Genomic DNA, 23,651 nt, shown 5'->3' with positions numbered 1-23,651 from the left:
CCTTACTCAGAGTGCAAGGTTGCAGTTCACAAGACATGTGAAGCCAAGGTAAGAAAATGCTTTTCCTTACCAATTCCATCACAGATTACACATTTTACCTTACCTTACCCTGTCAGAGGTTTCCACTGTTAATATGGTGTGAGTCTAAGTGGAGTAAGCCATGTGCACTGACCTAGATGTCTGGTTAAAGAAGGCCTCCCCCCTGAACTGCAACCAACCAGGTTGCTGAGCAATTCAGTTATGTGTTGCAGCTCCAGAGTCCTCAAGCACCTAAAACTCTCAGTGGTAGTTCAAAGTTACTCTCTAATACAGCTTGATATGAAGGATTTGTGCTTATTAAAGAATTATATTTTGCACAATATTCTAATCAGTCATAAGCATGGTCTGTGAGAAGTGCTCCCAGGTTGATCAGATGGGGGCAGTAGTGAGTTATAAGCTGTTTCAGTGGGGGTCAGAAGAGGAGAAAACACAAGGAGCAGCACAGGCCAGGGAGATGACACCTTGCAGAGAAAAACTGACTAACATGACTTGTCTGTTTGTGTGCCTATCTGTCAGGTTGTATAGATCAGTAGCCGTGTTTTAGGATTTGTCACACAAGGCATCCCCTCTTTTTCTCTATATAGCTTGTTCTTTTTATTTCTCTTCTCTGTTCTATTCTTATTCTGTATTTGCAGAAATATTGTCAGGGCATTAAGGCTCCACACTATTCACATCTAATGTATGAGGTGTGTGAAACAAATCTTATTTTCATGTTGCAGTCATTGTACCCAAAACATCCATCGATCATCGATTAGCCAGCTGGCTAACACCGGTACATTTACAGAAATGTTGATTAATAAAATTAAATTACATTAAAGATATTACAACACTTTGCTTCTACAGTGGAGGTCGATTGCAGAACATTTTCATGTATTGCATCAGTGGCAAATGCATGAGAAATCGACCTTTGTCATTACTTTGCACTGCCATTAAACAGTCAGTCATACGGGGTCAAATTCATCACATAGGAGGCAGGAACACCAATTTGTCCGCCTTAATAGATGAGACTGCAATGCAAACTACTGTGCTTTGAGTTAGTTGCCTAGCCTTTGTTGTTTTTTGGACCTTGAGTGAATTCTTTCATCATAGGAAGACACGTTTGCGAAAGAAGTACTCTCTGTTCATAGCTTATGTCAAACCACTGGCCCTGCTCTCCTGTGACCTCGCTCACAGCAGCTTAGTGTCACACACCATTAGTGAGCCCACGACTTTGCTGTAACTGTGCTGTTGCGCCTTGCTGTCGAGCAGCACAAACTCTGAGACACAAGGTGACCCATAACTTTTACTTCTCAGCTCTTCAGGTTAGCTCAAATCCTGTGGGGTTTATGACAGGGGGAAAGTTTGCCTCTCTCCTCTTCCTCCTCCTGCTCCACACACACATACAAAATAACGGTAATGGTGTACGACTGGGCACTATCAGCTGTTGTGGCTGAGCAGCATGTATTAAAAGAGATTATTATTTTTGTCATACCCGTCCCCCTGGTCACCACGGTGATAGCCATAAACAACTCTTGGTGGCTGCACGAGAGAGGCAGGTGCCGTGGACGAGAGTGGACATCGTCACACAGGACGATGATCAATCTGGAAGTCTGAGCGGGTAAATTTAGAAAATAACAAGAGTGCCGTAGATGCCTGCCAGTGACTGATCTGGGCGCACACACACACACACACACACACACACACAATAAGTGAGAGGAGAGGCAGCTGGGGAGGCAGGCTGTGTGTGTGCGTGTATTCAGTCCCATTTGGGGGTATTCATAAATAAAGAGGAACATTGGGTCAAGGCTGCAAATTGCTACAAGGCTGCTTCATGTCACGCTATGCTCTCACTGTATGTTTCTTTCTATAAGATTCTATGTGCTTCTCATATGTCAACATATTGCTTCCTTTCTTTGTCACGTCTTTCATCTCTTGCGTCTCACTGTCATCATCTTTTTTATCTTATTAAATTTCTCCTTTCTCCTGATGTTTTATAGTTGCTGTTAAAGCTTCTCCCACCTGCTCTGTGGCATTTTTTTCTCCTTCTTTTCAAGTCTTACATGCTTTCATCAATGTGTTATGCCACCTTAGTACCATCTTCAGAACAGTCACCGCTAAAGTTCCAGTTTTTTTTTTCTTGCATCGTCTTTCTATTTGTATGTCTCATCAACTGAATTTCCATCTAATTCTGCCTCTTTGTGCTACCACCACTTTATTCTGCCTCTTGTCGCTGACATCAGTGCCCTGTAACCTTGCAGGGCGGCCCTGTGTAGTGTACTGTGTGTGTGTGTGTGTGTGTGTGTGTGTGTGTGCTCGCAGTTGACGTGCTTTACTGTCTCTTTGAGTACGACACAGGCAGAGTGAGAGGGGAAAGCTATGTTGCATGTGCTGCTGGCACAGTGGGAGTGTGTGTTATCGTGAGGGAGGGAGGTAAAGGGAGTTGGTGAGAGAGTGAGCAGAGAGAGGGAGGGAGTGTATCCCACTCTACAGACAGGACTGCTCTGAGGCAGAGGGAAAGACTGAAGCTGCTTGTTGAAAGGTAAAAACACCCTCTGCGCTGTATTTACTGAGTTAAGCTTTGGATTTAGTTTACTCACATATTCTCAGCACACCAGTTCTGACTTTTAATGTATTTGTGTATTTGTTCTTTTCTATGGAGTAGCAATCTAACAAAGCCTCTTCACAGTGTTTGCTCTGATAATGCAGCATGTGATTGCGCATGTTATTCCATTAAAGCTGTAGCCAGAGAGCTCTTGCTTTTCCCAGAAAGAGGATTTCATTTACTGTGATTAAGGCAAGTGCAGAAAATGAAGCGGAGGCTCCTGCTGTGACCTACAAAAAAATACACAGATTTTAATTTTTAATACTACAGAGTGAATTCATAAGAATTACTTTTTAATGAGATAGTTGTCACTATATGTGCAGGTTTAGGTACAGGAAACTGTGCCTAAACCCTATGTAAAAAAAAAAAATGTTTTGTGAAACTTGCAGCCAAGCTGTGACTGGTTTTGGGATAGATTAGACGTGTGTGTTTATGGGCATGTGTCTGTCTGCTTTTTACTCATTAATGTCAAGTGTCTGCCTACACCAGCGTACACATCCTCTCTTACTTTTAATTTTATCAAGATTTATGTAACTGGCTATTTCCCACAGTATCTATCCACCTCAACACTGTGTGTACATGTCTGTGTTGAATAATGTGTATAGATAATCATCTATGACCAAAGAGCACCTGACAGAGACAAATGGCTGTATCCCAGACCCAGTCAGCTGTCCTAACATTATCTGATGGATCCTAATGTTGCGTAGTGAAATACAGATGGTGACTGTGTCTGCTCCTACTCACCAGCTGTTCTCCTAATGTCTCATGCTGATTTATGAATTGATATAGCAATTATGAAGCTATATGGACTATGTGCTTGTGTAATAAGCAAGGGTTGTACATAATAGTCTTGTCCATTAGTCCTAATTAACACCTATGGAGCTTGAACAGATCAACAAAGTTGCCTGCATAGTTGCAACTTTTCATTTACATAAACCTATGACGTAAACAGTCTTCATACAAATCCCGAATAAGTGAAGGTGACACTGTTTTTAAAATACCTCAAACTTGAGCATTTCACCTGTTATTCATCAGCAGTATGCTGATATTTATCGGTCTCGTCCTGATTTCATGAGTTTCTGTTGCTTCTCTCTTATGTGGTGACTTGAGCAACATGGCAATAAATGTCATGTTTCTCATCCTTTCCTGTTGATCACGTCTCACTGCGGGACCCCGGGTGGACATGTTGACCTGTGGTAGCTCTACGTGTCATTGGACATGAATGGGAAGGTAGAAACGGCAAAGTCGATGCAGAACTCAGTAGGACGGCAGCTGAAGTGGATGTTGTGGATAGAAAATCCTGTCGGGTGAACATCTGTGTAACTTGATTAAGGGGGTGACTTACTGATATTGCATTGTTGCTATTTATACCCATCACTGGCATAATGCACCGTGGACAAATAATTATCATGGTTAATTAAATTTTACTGCTTTACTAGTCGTATCAATAATAAAGTATTATGGGGAATATGCACACACACACACACACGCACACCAGGGTGCATGCAGTGTTTATATTTACCCATTGCTTTTCATTTCCTGTGAACCAAAGCCAAGTGACAAGTGCGCAGCAAGCCGTGTTTAATATTCCGGTAATTACGCATTTCCTATTTCATGGCGGGATCATAACAATGTCTTTAAAATAATTTGAATTTAGAAGGCGACCTTTATAATATATATTCCTTTGATAATCATGCGTTTGGATGGATATGTGATAAATGTATGTGTTATTTTTCAATAATTGGATGTTAAATGTAAAAGGCAAAAGCGCCAAGGACCAAATAGCAATGCATGTTGCAGTTATGCAATCCAGCTAGTCATTGTGTGAGTTGTAGTACAGATCCATTGCCCGCTCTCTTCAAAATGTCACCGCTGCTGCTGCCAGAGAGGAGAGTATAATTATGAGATGACTGATGGACAAATAGACAAAACAAGCCTTTAAGTGTTCTGAGGGATGTATGGTCTAAAATAAGGAGCTCTATCAAAACAGCTCTGTTAAATCTCTCTGCTCTCTGTCAGTGGTCAGCATGTTCAGCTGTTGACATCTCTCTCCCATCCAGTGCTTGCTCACCTTTCTTCTGCGTTTCTGTTTACCTCGTCTCTTTCCTCCTTCCTGATGCCCTTTTTCCCCCTCCTCCAAGCTCTGTCTATATCTCCACTCCCTGGACAGTTTGTTTTCTACTTTGAGCCCTCATCCGTGCTTCCTCTTGTTCCCTCCTTCTCCGGGCCAGTTACATGTTGACTTGCCCCGGCTATGTGTGATGCTTATCGACGTGTCATCTGATGTTGTTTATTCAGGGGGAGCACATACTTGTATCTCACGGCAGAGATGATTGCGGTTATCCTGTTGCCCCCGGGCAATGAGAAGTGGAGAGAGGCAGAGTGTGAGGTGCTAGGAGAAGGGTAAGCTGAGGGGAGTGACAGACTGTAGGGATTTAGGAAATGGAGAAATGAGGGATCAAAGATGAGAGAAAACGGAAGAAAGGCAGAGCGATAATGAGAGAAAAAAGAGAGGGGGATGCCATACTTTCATGTGAAGCCTCTTTAACCACAGCCACGCCTAAATTTGCCCTCTGGTACCCTGGGTTATTTAGCTTTCAGTGGACTTTTTGGTCTTTTTTGTGAGACCATGGAACTTGGAATACGCCATGGTTATTTTGCTTTTCCAGTTTCAAATGGGAAGGCTTACTCACTTCTCCCTTTCCAGAGTGTGATGTAAGCTCTGAGTTGACTGTCAGAATGAAACTTGCCCCTCCTGGATGGCATACCAACGCCTGTGTCCCAAACACTAACATTTATCTCCCACTTCCTTGTAACTGACTCAGCCGTTCCGGCATATCTCTGTGTTGGATTTCCTCTCCCTGGAATAGGAGTCATGATTCAAGATGTGGCAGTGACAATGTTTAAGATTCGTGCTGCAGTCACTCTGTTGAGGAGGGGATAAGCAGCCAGAAACTCTTAAGGAAGATCCACTGTTGCAACGTAGATTAATGTTGATTAATCTGTCAATTTATTTGCTGATCAGATAGGATGTAAATGTCAGAAAGTAGTGAGAAATGCACAGGGAGCAAGATGGTGTCTTAACAAAATAGTCAGATTTAGGTAATAACATGTTTGCCTCTGTGCCAAGAGTTCGATGAGAGAATCAATCCCCCTCTCATGTCACTCAATTCAATATGAAGCTGGAGCCAGCAGCTGGTAGCAAATTGTAAACAGAACATTGACTTATCATCACCTTTTAAGTTGGTATGACAAACTTGTTAGCAAACAGTTGCTTATTTACACATCCAGCAGCTACAGGGCAACATTATTATTAATTTGGAGTCGTGTTTGTGGCCTCGTGAGGGAAATATCTGGCTCTTTATCTGCTAAATGTGCCACTGTGTTCACAGTCGCTAACTGTGTCTGTCTGCTGTTAGATGCTGAGAAGGTAGTGTACAGTGGGTTTTTAGAGCTTTTTCATTGAAATCAGCTGCCTGCTGCAGCTTAAAACGATGCTATGAGAGTGGTGGTTGTTAACTGAAAGAGTGAAGTTGTTAGCCGGACAGCTAAACAATGACCTGAAACATGCTATGAATGACCCCTTTCACATTAGTCAAATTGTTTTCACATCTTCATTTTATACACTGTTGAAATAAAAATATCATATATAGCTGGTGGAAGGTGGATTTTCTTTCGCCGTTGGACAGGGCCAGGCTAGCTGTGTTACCTGGTTATATTGATATCTTCCAATCTGCAAAGCCATTTCCCCAACAGCCAAAGTTAAGTAGAAAAAAGCGGCACATTCTCACATTTGAGAAGCGGAAACTAGGGAATGTTTGCCACTTTTTCTTGATAAATGAAGTGTAACTTATTGAACAGGGCAAACTGAACCACTAAACAGACCATGCAGTTCGCTAAGAGTCAGTCCGTCCCTGAGGGTGGGCTCGGGTGCTGTCATTGGCACCTCAGTAAATGCTTGCTGACGAGCAGGACAAACTGAACCAGATGGCTCCGTTCCCTGTGGCTCCAGCATACAGTCCGCATGCATTAGGGAAGACCCTGAGGCTGGCAGAGCTACCAAAGACACATGTATGCAGTCTACGATTGTGTGTGTGTCTGTGTTTGTATGTGCGTGAACCTAGGTTGACCAGCGCTGACATCCTGTTGCAAATTGCTTCCTGTTGACTCTGGTGTCTTCCTCCTCTCCCTTTATGCTGCATGTCAGTGATCTCTGCCTCTAGGTTCAACCCTCTTCTTCTTTTGTACACATGTGTGTGTGCGCATGTTTATGTTTACGCATGTACCCACATGTGTATGTTGTGTCTGTCTCCTACTGTTCCTTCCTGGAGCCGACCACTTTATCCACTTAACTACCATTATTAAACCTATTAAGAGAGGAGCTCTCCCCTATGGCTGAATCTCTGTGCTCTTTCATTTCCTACTGTAGGTTTTATAACGTGTTTGTGATCTGTCTTTGTACATTTACACACTGGACAGCACAGATTGTGCTCGTGCTGTGGTGGAATGTGAAAAGAACTGACTGACTCAGGCGAATGTAAAAATAACAAACCAGAATCCACTCAAGATACAAGAAATCGTGGATATTAACAAATAATAACTCTAGTACGTTAGTATGTTGGCTGTCTGTCTGCCTGTATGAGACCTGCATGACAATAATCACATAATGACGTCATCTTGTCAGTTCAGCAGTAGCTTATTTTGTTCAATGTTCTCTGCCATGCAGTAACCAATTACAGCATGCCCTTTTCCCCTTCACTCCCCTATTTACTCATTGCTCCCTGGCACGCATGTCTGTTGTATGTTTCCCCTCTGTTCCCCATCACACGCTCTTCAGCTGATGATAAACGGGGCAACTTTTTGAGCAGTGTTGCTGGGCAATTTTGCTGGTGGCATGTCCGACTATGTTTTGAACGAATAGCGGCTGTGTGGGGCGGGTAGCGGAGTGGTGGGGGAAGGGGATTACGGTAGTAATCTTGTTACCACTGATGGCAACATTGCCCAGCACCATTGCTCTAAAAGTTGCTCCGTGTATCATCAGCTTTTAAAGTCACTGTCAGTCTTTCTCTGTAGCCCCCCCTGTACTTATCAACATGTAATGTTCCAGGTGCCATTGCTCCTCTTGGAAATGTACAACACTAAAATAAGTTAAATGAACTGAAGATACATGATAAGTTGTGTTCTGTTTCAGAAACTCATTCATCTTAATAACAGCACATAAATGACCATCATGGCTATTTTTAAAATTTAGCCGGTTAGCAACAAATGAAATAGGTTATTAGTGTTAATTTTGAACCTTCCAGGCAGACTTTGGTCTCATTTAAGACCTCACATTGTTAAAAATGAATTTATCAAATGTTGCCTCAGTTTTGATGTCATTTTAACAATGTTGTGTCGGTGTCACCGGCATGACGAAGTGATATGCCCACAAGACACGCAGATATTCTGCATCTACTGAACAGAGACAAAAACAAATCAACCTCAACTGTCAGGGACTGTTGATGGAAATCAAATACCCTTACAATTAAATTTCTCTGGAGCTGGGACCAAAACTTGATTGACAATCAGTTGTAGCGAGCATTATGTGCCTTTATTACTGTCAAATTTAGAGCAAGAATGGTTTACAAATGAGTCCTTAAAACCAACATCTACCTGGATGTTATACCACCAATCTAAAATTTGAAATGAAAAATGTAGTAAAGAAAACAATTTAGATCATTCCTTTGGTTTGTTCTGTCAACATAAAACTTCTGTTGAGTGTTTTTCTGCACAGTCGCTGTTGTTTTCCTGGGGCTGTTTCAGCTGTAGATCACTGTGATTGACAGGCATCTGACTTGTTAACCTGTTGCCTGACACCTGTCAGCACTGGCCAGCCCTCAGCCACAGAGGGTAGCTCTGCTGTCAATCAATCTCATGGGCTACTTCAAAGGTCAGATGCTGACAGGGTGTCACCTGTCAAGGTTTACAGTCGGAGCCCATAGGTGTGCTGTGATACTATATGTTTGTTTACATTTCTCAGCTCATTTCCTTCATTTTCCATTTGTTAGGTTATTATTAATGTATACTTTTTTTTTTTTCCACCTTGTTTTTATTCATTTGATGTGATTGGCATTATAATGAGACCATCAAATGAGTCGGAAAACACGCCCCTGACATACCAGTTTTCAACTAGCTTGTCACTGCTTGTCAGGGTCAACTGTTGCTCCTAATAAACAACCGAGTCTATTTGTATACTAGTGGCTGTAGCCCGTTTCAATGTCCTCAGCTTCCCTCTGTCTCTCTTGCTCTGTGTGTACGTGTGTTTGTGGTTTTGGCAAGTTACTGTTGGCTCACCAGCAGGCCACAAGGACTGCACGCCACATGTAGAGTCTTCCTCCTCTAAAGTTTGTCCGTCTCTCTCCCCTCTTCCTTCTTTACGAGGCAAAAAACAAATCAATAATTTTTATTGAGTACTTCTTATTAAACTGAGCACTTCTGCTTATTCGGCTATCTGGTCACCACAATAAAAACCTGTTAGTTTAACAGTGTGCGAAAATGTCTTCAAGTTCTTTACACATTTTAAGACGTGTGTGTAGGTGTTTGTCGGAGTTTGTGTTTATGTATATGTCTGTTAGTGTGTACCTCCTGTGTGCGTGCGTGTGCGTGCGTGTGCGTGCGTGTGCGTGCGTGTGCGTGCGTGCGTGCATCACTAACCCATCATGTTGAACAGCCAAATCTGTGCTGACAGTCTCTTCTTCAAACCAGCTGCTGCAGATGACACAAAAAGTGAGAATGTATCTTACTATCCTCTTCATCAGCTCTTCATCCTTCCTCCTCATCCCCCCGTTCTTTCTATCCCTTCATCTGCGCTGCTGGAACGGCACCAAGAGCATTAAACCAAACACATGACTTGGCATGTGTTTGGTTTACTCCCAGTTTGTATGTGTGTGTGTGTGTGTGTGTATGTGCGTGAGTGTGACTGCTGCAAAAACCAACTATGTGCTTTTTTTCTTTCAGGTGACTCCCACCTGCACCCCAACACCAGACCTGGTAAGTGCCTGTACATGTACTTGAGAAAGTAGTTTTATAGTATGTAATGCAATCAGTCTTTGCAGTAGAGTTACTCTTTGACTCTCTGACTGTTTCTCAGCACGGCTCCACTAAATCCACACCACAGAAGAAGAGAGGCTCCCTACCAAGGTACCACGAAGCCTGAATCACACATCATTCAAGAGAAAATAGGGACACAGAAATAAAGCTCTGACTGTCTTGCCGGATGACTGTTGTGGCAGCACTAAAACAATGACTTTTCTCTATGTCCAGGAATAAAGGTGTGGAACAAGTGATGGAGCATGTGATGGAGCGCCACTATGACTTTGACCTCACCTACATCACGGAGAGGATCATCTCTGTCTTCTTCCCACCAGACCTGGAGGAGCCACGGTACCGCAGAAACCTGCAGGAAGTGGCCACCATGCTTAAATCGAAGCACCAAGACAAGTTCTTGGTCAGTCATAAAACTGAAAACATAAGGAATATAAACTTAATGTTGGAAATTGTCTCCTAAAGGTGTTGAATAATTGTGCAACAGTCAAATTTCTTACAGCAAATGAAACAGGTTTTATTTGGGTACTTGTGTAACTATCCATAAAGGTTTCTGCTTTGAGTCCTTACGTGTGACAGATTGGGACTATTAACTACCATTATCTTCCTACCACTGTTTCCTTTGCGTGCATTTTTTTGTTATACTTTTTCCTCAGTTTGTGATTTATATTTAAAAATACATTTGGGTTATCTCCTTATGTGTCTCTGCCTTTTCCAGCTACTGAATTTATCAGAGAAGAGACATGACATCACCAGACTTAACCCAAAGGTACAAGTAATTTCATCTTTAAAGATGACACTGCTTATGTTACCAAGACACAATGGAGATACACTCAGTACGAGTGTGATCACTTTGTATTTTCAAGGTTAATGGACAAATCTGAAACAGCTTTCCTCCTCTGTGGTTCAGGTGCAGGATTACGGCTGGCCTGATCTTCACGCCCCACCCCTGGATAGGATTTGTGCTGTTTGTAAAGCCATGGAGACCTGGCTGATCTCTGACCCCCACAACGTGGTAGTTCTCCACTGCAAGGTCAGTGCAGCCTATATCCACATCTGCTTGCTTTGCTGTGAGCAATTTAAAACAGTGGTGAAAAGCTAACTTTGATCTTTGTTCCGGCAGGGGAACAAAGGCAAGACGGGGGTCATCGTGGCAGCCTACATGCACTACAGCAAGATATCAGCTGGGTAATCTGCGTCATTATTAATCTTACAAGGCACTCAATGTACACCAACACGTGTAAAGAGCAGTCATCCGTGTTGAATTTACGCCTGCCCTCGAAGCTGCATTTTAATCAAGAAAAATCGGACCCCTACCTCTAAAATTGCTGACATGCATCACCAGGGTGAAACACTTCTCCTGTACTAAAATCAAACCTTACAACTACACCCTGGTGTCTCAATAATTTCAGTTATATTTTGTTGTTGTCACGGCCAAAACCATCTTTGATTCCCTTCACTGATAGTTTGGTCAACGTGATCACTGCAGTGCTGCAACTGACATACATTGTATTATTCAATTATATGCAGATTATTTTTTCAATTAATCATTTGATCTGTATAATATCAGAAAATAGTGAAAAATGCCACAATTTTGACAAGGTCGCCATATTTATATTGTTGGTTTTGTCCAAAATTCCAGTTCATTATTATAAAGAATAAGAAAACCTTTAATTATTTAATATGAGAAGCTAAAACCAATGCATTTTTGGGATTATTATTTAAAAAAATAACTCTCAACACTGTTAATTGACTAATCAATCCTGTTCCTCATCACTCTCCTTTCTCATCTTGATTTTTGTTGGCAATCTCTAACATGGGAAATGGAAATGTCCAAAATGCCAATAAAGAATAGATTAAATTGGTAGGCAAAGTCACCAACAACCATGATATACCCCAGGCATACACATTACTCATTACCTCCAAAAGACACTATAACTTCCTAATTTTTGCTTGCACAGATCTGTACTAAAGCATTGATCAATTCACTTCTGTCCACAGAGCGGACCATGCTCTCACCACCCTAGCAATGAGAAAGTTCTGTGAAGACAAAGTCTCCTCTTCCCTAGAGCCCTCTCAGAACAGGTGTGACACACTCATAAATCTTTGTATAGCCTCCTCTGCCATACATCACTTCCTGTGCTGCTTCTGCTGTCATCACCTCAGCCGCTCCCTGCTCGCATCACATCATTTTCCCACCTCTCGTCTTCAGGTACATCTACTACTTTGGCGGTTTGCTATCCGGTACCATCAAAATGAACAGCAGTCCTCTGTTCCTCCACCAGATCCTCATTCCATCACTGCCAAACTTCCAGGCAGGAGGAGGTCAGTATTACACACACTAATCTTGTATAATAGCTTGGAGTGCTGTTATGGTAATTGTTAGCTTTGAATAGTGAACAAAAAGTATTTAACAGCATAAAAGAATGAAAAAACAATGAAGCCTTTGTCCCTCTATAAATGCTTCCCCATTTTTACTGTTTTATCCTCAACTTATTTCTGTATCCTCAGGTTTCTACCCTTTCCTGAAAATCTACCAGTCTCTACAGCTGGTCTACACTTCAGGCATCTAGTAAGTACAAGGCCAGTAGTCCAGTTGCACTGTGTGTGACTGTGCAGACGCCTTTACTTTCCCTGTCCAACTGACAGATGTTGTCTATACAGGCCACTGTCTGTGTTTAGGTGTAGGCTGGTCTGTGCTTATGTTAAAGCTGATGTTGTTTACAACTGTTTTATCCAACCAAGACATGTTTGACTGGTTTTATATGGTTTCTTTTTTTGTTCTGTGTGTGTGTGTCCAGTGATCCCCAGAGCTCCAGGGCAAGGAAGCTGTGTGTTACTATGGAGCCAGCGCTATTATTAAAGGGGGACATTATGGTGAGAAATAGCTAATCTTAAACTGGATGTCACTAATTACAAACCTTACTTTGATTTGAATCATATCTATATAAACACATCACTGCAATAACTGCAATACCTCAAGTGTTATTATACACTTTGATAACTTTGCTTTTAAGTGCAACATGCTTGCTTAATTGTTTTCTTACGCTGTCTTGCATGTCTTTCTGAGAGGGAAAAAACAAAGGCCTTAGTAACCTAGAGAGACACGTACTGCGGGTACTTTATTAATCTCGGAGGGTAAACGCTTTGAAGACAATCCAACAGAGCAAACAAATATAACAAACATCATATAACCATTTTGTCCCGCTTGTCTACTAATATGTCAACACTTTGAGACATTTTATTTGAAAGGAGCTTTAGTAGTTGTTTGTACATCACACTCATACCTGCATCCTTCTCTGCAGGTGAAGTGCTACCACCGGCGGAGTCGAGCATCGGAGAGGGAGGTGGTGTTCAGAGTCCAGTTCCACACCTGCACTGTTCACGGAGCCCAGCTGTGGTTTGGCAAGACTGAACTGGACCTGGCCTGCACAGGTATAAAAAAACAGAAGCTCACTAGTTTCTGAGGAAATGTACGGAATAACAAGTAGGTGCAGTTTTACATTTTTGGACAGTCATGAAGGCACCACAGAGGAGAGTAGTGTGAAGGTTATTTATGCTACCTGTGCATAAGGAAAACTAGGTTGTTTAGACTTAGTACTATATTGTAAACTTATGGAAACCCCCTGCTGTATATTTCTATTCTTTCTTTAAAATGGTTCACATGGCTGTATAATTCAAGACCCCCTTGTTTTTCAGACTATTGTGGTGTTTGTGTGTATTTTGAGACAAATATCAAATGACAGTGTCAGTTTAAATGAAACAGAAATACAGCAGCTCTTGTCTCATGACAAGTGCCACATGCCACCACGTCTCTTTGAAGTGTTCCCATTGTAAGAGTGAAAGCCAGAATCTTTATTTTTTGACTTTGGTATTTCCACTTTTGCTTGAATGTTTTTAATCAGTCTCTGTAGTTTCGGTCTGGATATTTTTGTCAATGTCTTTATGCTGGTCTTTCTGTAGATGACAGGTTCCCTCCAGATGCTACAGTCGAGTTTCTCTTCACCAATGGCCCAGAAAAAATGAAAGGTGAATATTATCAACTGTCTGTGTTTCAATGCATCCTTTAGTGCATTTTGGTCAACCAATCTCTTTCTTTTTACATTTTCATATGCTTCATATCAAAATGTCTGCTTTCCAAGGACGAGAATACCGCAAGAATGACACCTTCATCAAAGTGGACTACAACACCTCAGACCCTGTGGTCAGATGGGATTCTTATGAGAACTTCAACCTGCACCACCAAGACAGCATAGAAAGTAAGATATGTACCCCACACACACAAACACAGGCGTTAAAAAATAAGATAGTAAAATCAAACATCACATCCCACTCTCTTCTTGTTTCTGTCAGATATCTGTCATACGAAGGGCCCTCTGGACGGCAGCTTGTACGCCCAGGTGAAGAAGCGTCGCGGGCTGGGCTCGACTGCCTCAGCAGCGTCACTCAACGGATGCCTCACTAGCAGCCCAACAGTCAAGCCTCAAACTCCCAGCCACCCCCAGCCTCTAACCTATATCTCTGACTCCTCAGTCACCTCTGATCACCTGGAAGATGCCTCTATGTACATAAACCGCCCAGAAAGACAGAACACTGACTGTCCATTCAGGAGAGGAGAGGGGGAAGTTGGAGCAAATGAGCAAACAAGAGGGAAAGAAAAGGATAGAGAGACGGCGATTTTGGATGATGATGACCCATCAAGTCCTGGGGGCTTGAGGCGAGAGCCGTCGTGCTGTGGTCGAGCAGGTACAAAGTGTGGCGATGTCGGATGGCAGAGGGAACGAGGGCCCTGCCTTCCTAACGGGCATTGTCTCGGCCGTTGCAACAGTATTAAAAACCATCCAAATAGCCAAACGCTGCCAGCCTTAACTTCCAAATCTGTGTCCCCGCCTCCTCATTCAACTCATATGGAACTCTGCCATCGCCACAGTGCCCATCCTTTACCCGAGTTACCATGGGAACGTCCACCCCCACCCCTGCCCTGTCTCCACAGGCCTTGCTACCCTTATTCCACCCTGGAACACACCCACCCACACAGCCACACCCTCCCAGCCTCAAACAGACTCTGCACCGGGGAAGAGTGTCACCTCTTCCATTATTCCAGCCACAATCCAGCCTCCCATGTGTCCCATCAGTCACTGCCCTCGAGCCCTTATAGGGAAATGTTCTTCAGCCCTCCAGCACCGTCCCCTGGTTGCCCATGTCGGGACTGCTCCAGCAGGCGAGAGCACCAATCTGCCTCAGTCAGATCATTCCACTCTTTGCACCCTGACCAATCAGAAAGCCCACACTGGTCCCAAGGAGGGTTACAACAAACAAGAGAGGTGTCCCCACCATGGGAAAATGAAAATCCATGGGAGGTGGCAAAAGAGGCAGAATTCTGGCAGAGCAAATCAGCCATGCCGACATTTCGCGTGTGTCACTCCCCTTTGGATCAGGGTCCAATCCCGGAGCAACCTAGATATGCAATTGGACCTCACCAGGGATACCCCAGCCCCCACTCTCTGATAGAGGTGCGGGATGGAGGCAGCAGTGGGTACCACACCCCTCCACAGCCACGCCACTCCTGTCCCTGCTCTCCTTATCAGTCATCCCCAGCCGAGAGCCATGAGAGCCGTGGTTACGCCTCAGGGTACCACTCTGGATCAGCCTCGCCTCTGCCCGCTGGTAGCCCCTCTCCTGGGAGAGGCAGGTTGCCCGAGACCCTCTCCGGATCTAGAGACCAGCAGCCCGCTGAGCATCACAAAGGTGAATGATGGATACAGTGGGGACTGCTTCAATCAATTATTTTTCCTAATTTTTGTTATCACTTTAACTCATGTCGTTTTATCTCTCTTCTCAAAGTGGAAAAGCCCAAGAGTGATGTGGAGGATGACATATCCCAGGGTTCAGAGGCGAAATCAGACTCCAATTGCCTGTCAAGCACCCCTGGACTGGACTCTGATAATGACTACACAATTATTGGTAGCAGCCCTACACACACAGAATACAGGTGGGTGAAACTTTGGACATCTACCAATGCTGAAAATAAAATAAAATTTCTCTAGATTTGTAGATAATTATCTTGTTTTTTCCCATACTTTGCCTTTTCCTTAGTGTAACTGCTGACAACCCTGCGCAAAGCCAAGAAACCTCTACACATCTGGAGTCCAACACAAATAGCAGCAAAATTGTCACACCAGTACCAAGAGAACTGCAAACCCAAAGTTCCAACATATCCATAAGCGCCACACAACCCTCAAGTGAGCCGAATTTGAGCTCTGACGGGAAGACCGGAGCAACAGGAAGTGCAGAGGGATCTAACCAATTACAGACCTCAAACTATGCGACTGTCATCATACCCCCAGTCCAAGTGCAACTGAATGGCTCTGCCCTTCCTAGCAATACCCCATCTGGCAGCAGCAGAGTTGTATCCATGAACCCCTCAGCCAGTCTCAGTTCTTGTTCCCCCAATACTCCTGTTAACTCCCCAGACCTCCAGTCTTCTCCCCAGCGCTGCACATCAGCTACAGAGGTAGCAGGACAAAGACTGACTCCAGACAGAGACAGCTCCGCCGACACCAAACCACCATCACCTGTGCCCGACGGATATCACACACCAACCTTCCCCTTAGCGCCCTATTACTACCCATTACTAAATGTCCCTCATGTACCATACACAGGGTACACTGCAGTCACCATCCCCACCATCCAGCCACCGCTCCCCGAGAAGAAAAGGCTTTCAGGCTCACCAGGATCCACGAATGGACACAACTCTCTACTCCGGGCTTCATCATCTCCTTCCCCCACGCACCATGTCACTTTCTCGCCCTCTGTGGGAGAGGAGAGAAGGGGGTCTGTGCAACACAGCTGTAGGGAGGAGGCAGACATCAGGGTCAATGCCAAGTTTGTCCAGGACAGCTCCAAGTATTGGTACAAACCAGGTATCTCCAGAGACCAAGGTGAGGGTTATAATGAGGAACGTTTGTATTTGTCATTACCAAACATTTCAGTCTTCTTTGACCATTAATGTTTAGTTGATACAGTAGAGTGAAACTTCATACCAGAAACAGCATGGTGACCTTAGACATGCAACCCATATATTGTCATTACTGCAACTCTAATTTTGCACTACAACACCCCTACTCTAATGTGTCCTCTCTACCATAGCCATAGCTGTTTTGAAGGACAAGGAGCCAGGAACTTTCCTCATCAGAGACAGTAACTCCTTCCAGGGGGCCTACGGTCTGGCCCTCAAGGTGGCCACCCCACCTCCTAATGCCAATATCATTGGCGGCAAAGGTATCCATTATGAATGTGTTGTTAATATCAATTAGATGGCTTCCAATAGGCCTTTTTTAACATGTCACAGTAGAAAAAAGTGTAAGTAAAAATTAAAGTAATGCTGGCTGAATTCCATTTAGCTGCATTAGTCGAGGTTCAAGCGACAACTGTGATTTTCCTACTATGACAAGTCAACAAACTATGTATAGAAATTTGATGGCAGTATATGTAGGCCTACTTGAAGGGTTGATTAATTACAGGATTTTCATTCATCTACTAAGTCTGTTCTAACATTTGAAGTGACTGCTGATTGGTTTGGTTGGTTTGAGATAATTGCCAGCAAATAAATAAAAAAACAAACAAACAAGGTTTTAAGTAGTTTAAGTACTTTAAGTTAGTTAGTACTTTTAGTTTAAGTTTGTGATCCAATCCCGTGTAATTTCATTTACCTTGTAAATTTGCATTTATGCTGTTATAATCAAGAAGTAAAACAATATCTAATATTTAGAGCTGTTTTTTAACCAGCCCAAGAACAACTAATGTTAGTGGTAGACATACGTTTTTATGTATTTCTGATGCATTCTGACCATGCATGAAATGAAAAACACAAATGAGGCACGTCGTGATCAAAGAAAGCGGTGACATTATGGTTTTGATTAGTCTGTCTAGTAATCAGAATATTATATTTCTTGTATTTTTGTTCATTGATCTTTGTAGAATATGCTCTGCAGCAAGACAGCCTGCCTTATTTTTCATCCTCGTTGCCTCCCTTCTCCCTCTCCCCTCCTCTCTCCTAGGGGATCCTCTGGAACAGCTGGTGAGACACTTCCTCATTGAGACAGGGCCACGGGGAGTGAAGATCAAGGGCTGTCAGAACGAGTCCTACTTCGGTCAGTTATGTTGGAGACACAACTGCTGCAATACATTTCACATATTTAGTTGTGTACGAGATACTTAAAACTGATTGACAAGTATTTTGTTTTTATTTCCTTCTTACCAAGTCCCCTTTGTTTCTTTCTCTTTAATGCCTTCTAACCTGTCAAAATCATAATCTGGTTTACCTATTTTCTCTTTCTGTCTTCGTCTCAGGAAGTTTATCTGCCCTGGTGTACCAGCATTCAATTACTCCCATCTCTCTTCCATGTGCCCTTCACATCCCAGAAAGAGGTAAATCAGTGTCAATACATTTAGATGTTGTGCTTTTTAGTCCCAAATTAAATCCGCCTTTTCAAATAACATTTATTTATTAAGCGAGAATAACTACACTTCAAAGAAGAGCAGTTTATTAACAGTTACAGACTGGATCCTCAATAATTTAGATCGTATCGTTACGTAACGGAAGACTTTGATATTTCAGATTTGGTCGGGGAGCTTCAGGAGATGCAGCCTGCATCAAACACCAGCACAGCGGCTGACCTCCTCAAACAAGGAGCAGGTAGCATTTTGTTTTGTTTTTTTGGTGATTCTGCATAATTTGACTTTCCATAGAGGACCTCTCTTATGTGCAATGCAATAGTTGCAGTTCTTACATTTGACCAGCAGAGACCACTCAAAGCCCCGTGTTTTCGTAGCACTGAGCCATAACAACACGTGCGCATATGTCAGTCTGTAATTTCTCATCACTCCCACAAACAAGCTTGCAACGTGCTGTACCTGAACTCTGTGGAAACTGAGTCATTGACGGGACCCGAGGCAGTTTCCAAGGCAACCAAGTGTACTTTGGCTCTGAGTCCACGTCCAGTGGCAACAATGGTCCACTTCAAAGTGTCCGCTCAGGGCATCACTCTAACAGACAGCAAAAGAAGGTAAATCGTAGACACATCAATCTTACTTCTCAGCAACATTATGACATTTTCAGTGACTGTAACTGGTAACTTATAAAAAGTGGTATTTGTTATTGCGTTAAACTTGCTATGCATGACCAGTTTGACAGAAAACTTTCCTGATAGTATCCTTAAAGTTAATGCCAAAGACCACTGAGACATTATAATGTTTGTGTTTACACAGGCTGTTTTTCAGAAGACACTACCCAATCAGCAGTGTGACTTTCAGCAGTGTCGACCCCCAAAACAAGAGGTGAGTCATTGAGATGTACATAAAAACACAGACAGTATGATTTTAATAAAAACTATATGTGCTTCTACATGTTGCTGCTGACTGTCTTTAGTAAAGGCCGTAACATGTGTGTGCTTGCTGCTGCTGCACAAATACTTTCTGTATTTACTTATATTTTATAAATATAAGTCCTCTGTGAGGTGAGTGTCTGCGAGGTTAATTTAAACTGCTAGTCAGTGCGTACTGTTTGCAAAACAGTCTCCATGTCTTTGTTATTCATGTTTTACTACGTTTTGTCTCTGTGTCTCTATCTGTGTACCTGTGCTTCAGGTGGACTAATTCTGATAGCACGTCAAGCAAGTAAGTGCTTACGTCACACTGTGTTTTTCTTTTCTAGTGATATTACCGACTGTGTGACTATCTGTTCTTTTGCATGGCAATTAATCACGATCACATTATGCTTTACTCTGACTTCTCGAGACAAAATTCCTTTCAGTGTCAAATATCATTTTCTCTTCCATCTTTTGACGTCCGATGTCTCCCTTTTTGCTGCAGGATATTTGGCTTTGTGGCGAGGCGGACAGGCAGTGCTACAGAGAACGTGTGTCACCTGTTTGCAGAGATGGATCCCGAGCAGCCAGCTGTGGCCATTGTCAACTTTATCAACAAAGTCATGCTGGGACCACAGCTACACAGATGAGAGAGCAGGAGAATTTGAAAACTCTGGACTTTTTGGGATCTGGGGAAGATATTGATATGATTGTGACAGATTTGTCAATAAAAAAAAAATTTGATATGCCAAAGACTGACATAACTTTAGTAACCTTTGCCAAATGAGATTGAAGTAAGAGTTTTGGGAGTGTTTTTGTTTGCTTTGGTTTTATTTTCTTGCCATTGCTAAAGTTGTTATTTTATTTGTTATCCTGTTCACACAATGTACCACAAACTTCACAAACTGTGTGACAATCCACATACCACAGTATTATTTGTATCAAAGTTTCTCTACATCGACATTTAAAGCCGAAGGGAAAACAGTTCAGACGGTCTTCAACAATGTAGTAGAATGTAAGAGTCGCGGTTTAAGTGTTAGTGGTATCGTGGCAATTTTAAATATGCAATGTGAGGCAGCGATTAAGTGAAAGAGGTTATGTATTTTGATTATCTAATCAGAAGGTTCTTCAGCTACAGTATTTTATACATATTTGTAACAATTAGCATTTAGTTATCGCTGTAACTTTACTATTAAAAGTGTATTTTTGTTGAAGTGATAACCACAGATGTAGTACCATATTATGCTAAACCTACCTACAATTTAAAACAGACCGATAGATTATTTAATAAAATGTTGTGTAGCTACTGCATTAGCAAATAAAAGGGAGGTCAGCCTTAAAACTGAATTAACAAACATAACATGAAAGTTCATAGACATAACATGAATATTTACAACTTTTCTACAGCTACAAAAAACAAAAAGCCATACCTTGTGAAATTTAAAGTGTGATGGAATCAAAGGACGTGCTCGTATGAGAAAATCTACAATGTTTGCTACGCTGGCAATGTCTATATAAAAAGAGCCTCAAGTCTCTCCATATCACAGATTAGTCTTGACCCTGGTTATATGCCTATTTAACTAACCAATATGGCAACACATAATAAGTGAGTTATGTTTAAAGGGTGAAGTTTCAGTTTAAGCCAAAGACTGTTATCATGTAAAGAAATTTGTTTGTTTTTTAATCAACACATTTTTGTTGTTTGGTATTTGTGTGTTTTCTATAAACGGATACAGTATTTAGATGACTTCAGCACAATCATTATTTTTCATAATGTATTTTTATGTAAAAGAAGTAATATATTTTATTCCTCTGAGGTGGTGAGAAGAATGGTATATGTCATATTTGACAGGAAATTTGAGTAATAAAATCACATCAAATGCAGTTGTGTGCCTCATCATTTAAAGGCTTCCTGTAAAATATGTTTTAAGATATTTTATTACTTATCTTGAAGACCTAGTCATATATTTGTTCTTACCTTTTTCGTGGTTGGCTAAGAGCAGGTACAGCTTATGTAGCTATATATATTTTTAGCTATTGCTATTAACCTTGAAACAGCACGACTCATGACACATGCATTCATACCTTCTTCTTTTTGTTCTTTGAGAGTTTTAGAGCACTTAATCCTTATCCTTAATGTTGCATTACTGCCTCCTTGTAGTCCTCCTTATAACTTGTGTAATTAGTCGAGTAGCTCCCATAAAACAAAACAAACATTTTCAGCCCTCCACTTTCTCCACACTTTTTTTTACACTGACCTCTACTTGCCCTGTTTTCTGTAATTGTGCAAACATCACTTGTCTTTCCTCTGCATATGTTCTGCATGTTAACTCTTTATGCATGTGAGTTTTTCTTCTTTTCTTATCTCATCCTCCAGGCTGTCCCATCCTCTCCTCAGTCAGTTTTGGTGCGTTGCCACCATACCCCTTCTTCCTATAACTTCACTAGCCTCTCATTAACCATCTGTTTCCATCAATTTACAGACGTGTGATATCAAGGCAATAGCTCTAGTATGCCGTCTCACTAGCATCATTCCCAGGTTTTCTTAGTGGAATGATTATCACTTTGTTACAGCTTACAGGGATACTTCCTTCCACCCATATTTCATTAAATAATTCAGTCACCTAATACTTAAATGTGTCAACAAGACGTAAACATATATTTTCCCTCCTTAGTTATCGGTTGCTGCTTTACCATTACCTATAATATTACTACCAATACGTCTCAGTAGAGAAATTAAAAGGATGAGGTCCCACCGAGATTTGAACTCGGATCGCTGGATTCAAAGTCCAGAGTGCTAACCATTACACCATGGGACCAGCTCCGCTACCCCCGGCCACAGTACTGCATTTAGCTCTAATCTCGAGTATCTGTCGAGTCTGTCATTAGGTACAGTAGCTCTTTGGTTTATGTCTTACCAAACGGTACGCTATTAGGAAGGTTAAATTGTTAATCACAGTGACAACTGCACCCTCTTTTAGCATCGCTAGTTAGCTAACTTAAGCTAACCTAGCCAAACCTGCTACGCTAACGAACTGCGCTGTGTGTGGTGACCTATGGTGGTGACAGACAGCAGCGTCGAGCGTAGACTGTATAGGCGTCGAGGTGTAAAATTAGATGTAGCTTGTTATTAACATACGCATCAATCTACAGGTGCAGACAGTCAACCGCGTCTGTCTAACCGAACCTGCCGATATGTGTTTTCATCCTATGGTGTTATCACACATAAATGAAGGTTTCAATGTGCTAGCAAGCTAGCTATCTACTGGTTATCCGAGTTCGGTTTCTCAAAATAAAAGCTTGGTTTTCAAAATAAAAGTTTAGATAATTGCTAAAACTGTCAAATTATTTGTTGTCTTATTTTTATATGCGGCAACATTTTAACAGCAGTTTTGTAAAAGATTCTCTCTTTTATTCTTTTTTTTTTGAGGAAGCAATATCCAACTATGAGAATGCTGAATGCTGGACCATAATAACAAACTTGTTTCAATTGACTTGTTTCAACTGATAAACATTCAGAAATATAATGTAACTGCTTTTGAAAAAGTTGGCTTGGAAGAAGAGTAACGTACATCTGTTAAGGAAAACAAAATCAGAAAGGCTTCAACAGTTATTACCTTTGTGCTTTTAAGTAACCTGCATGCTCCAGTGGAGCTGCCTAAAAGATTGTTTGTACTGGTGTGAATGGGGCTGGTTGGTTGGTTCATATGGTACACACAACCAAGACACAGAGGCTATTACTAGGTGTTCCAAAGCACCTAATAATTAACCAGATATGGAAGTGTTTTTTGAGCCCATCCGTTTTGCAGGTTCAGTCCTCATCATTTGATCCAGTTGGTTTGAAAGATATAATGAGTTAGTGGTAGTCACTAATTTAATATACTATAATATCGAAAGATTCCTATGGTCATTTATTTTTCCATTGTTGCTGAGGAACAATAAAGGCTACACTAACCGGTTGCATAGCAGTACATTTCATTGGTGGACACTCAGCAATTCTTGGCTGACTTCATCTGTGCCATTTTGAAAAATTAAACACTGTACAATATAGCACTATAGTGTTGTTTTAGCCCATGGACCCTTGTGTAATTGTACAGTACAGTAATGAGTGTTTAGTTGCCATGTCTTCCCTCATCCTCCCAGAAGAGGGAACTAGAGGGACTTTAACAGAGTTAAACAACAAGTTTTTCTGTCTGTGAATGAAAGATCACAGTCAATCTTACCGCATCACTAATTTTGAGAACTGAATCATGTAGCAACTGTAATAGGCCTTTTTTTAATAAGTCCTATTATTTTGGTGCTTTATGAAGTCTAAGAACTGTAGGAGTCATGTCCCCCAACCCCCACCTCGCTCAGCTATCTTCTGAGGAATTATAAAAAGAAAATTAAAGCTGCAAGAGGGTGGGCCCTCGCATGTGTAGCGTGTCGAGGTGTGAGGCGGCCGCGTAGCAGATTCTGGATCTCCGACAGTGTGGTTGTGAATTTGCCATGGGCTTCTAACGTTGCACAAATGTGTTAATCATCACTTCCCGTGTCCCCTTTGTGGCGCTACATAGCACTTCACACTACAACTATAACTG

At 42.0% G+C, this 23,651-nt stretch overlaps 1 protein-coding gene and 1 non-coding gene across 4 annotated transcripts in view; one reads left to right on the top strand and one right to left on the bottom strand.

Moving 5' to 3' along the window:
• The window catches only part of LOC119885526 (tensin-2-like), a 30,839-nt gene extending 9,884 nt beyond the window's left edge, over positions 1-20,955 (top strand). The window contains exons 3-27 of one of the 3 annotated variants that reach the window (XM_038695598.1): positions 11-48; positions 9,617-9,649; positions 9,750-9,799; positions 9,923-10,106; positions 10,422-10,472; positions 10,614-10,736; positions 10,827-10,891; positions 11,705-11,788; positions 11,916-12,028; positions 12,215-12,275; positions 12,505-12,580; positions 13,009-13,138; positions 13,667-13,732; positions 13,846-13,962; positions 14,057-15,451; positions 15,548-15,695; positions 15,800-16,644; positions 16,853-16,984; positions 17,764-17,856; positions 18,056-18,133; positions 18,324-18,401; positions 18,603-18,771; positions 18,974-19,042; positions 19,352-19,381; positions 19,577-20,955. In XM_038695598.1, coding sequence (XP_038551526.1) covers positions 11-48; positions 9,617-9,649; positions 9,750-9,799; positions 9,923-10,106; positions 10,422-10,472; positions 10,614-10,736; positions 10,827-10,891; positions 11,705-11,788; positions 11,916-12,028; positions 12,215-12,275; positions 12,505-12,580; positions 13,009-13,138; positions 13,667-13,732; positions 13,846-13,962; positions 14,057-15,451; positions 15,548-15,695; positions 15,800-16,644; positions 16,853-16,984; positions 17,764-17,856; positions 18,056-18,133; positions 18,324-18,401; positions 18,603-18,771; positions 18,974-19,042; positions 19,352-19,381; positions 19,577-19,721 — 4,373 coding nt within the window. In that variant the 3' untranslated portion in view covers positions 19,722-20,955. Of the gene's footprint in view, positions 1-10; positions 49-2,464; positions 2,558-9,616; positions 9,650-9,749; positions 9,800-9,922; positions 10,107-10,421; positions 10,473-10,613; positions 10,737-10,826; positions 10,892-11,704; positions 11,789-11,915; positions 12,029-12,214; positions 12,276-12,504; positions 12,581-13,008; positions 13,139-13,666; positions 13,733-13,845; positions 13,963-14,056; positions 15,452-15,547; positions 15,696-15,799; positions 16,645-16,852; positions 16,985-17,763; positions 17,857-18,055; positions 18,134-18,323; positions 18,402-18,602; positions 18,772-18,973; positions 19,043-19,351; positions 19,382-19,576 lie in introns of those variants that run through there. The other 2 variants (XM_038695600.1, XM_038695599.1) reach the window with 2 other exon arrangements.
• Positions 20,956-21,818: 863 nt separating this feature from the next.
• Positions 21,819-21,890, bottom strand: trnaq-uug. The gene has a single exon. It is a non-coding gene; the product is annotated as a tRNA-Gln (tRNA).
• Positions 21,891-23,651: the final 1,761 nt, after the last annotated feature.

Source organism: Micropterus salmoides, unplaced genomic scaffold (assembly GCF_014851395.1).
Source record: "Micropterus salmoides isolate LMB-PRFRI ecotype aquatic unplaced genomic scaffold, ASM1485139v1 Ms_hic_scaffold_4, whole genome shotgun sequence".
NCBI classification, from domain to species: domain Eukaryota; kingdom Metazoa; phylum Chordata; class Actinopteri; order Centrarchiformes; family Centrarchidae; genus Micropterus; species Micropterus salmoides.
This window is presented reverse-complemented; position numbering and strand designations above follow the sequence as displayed.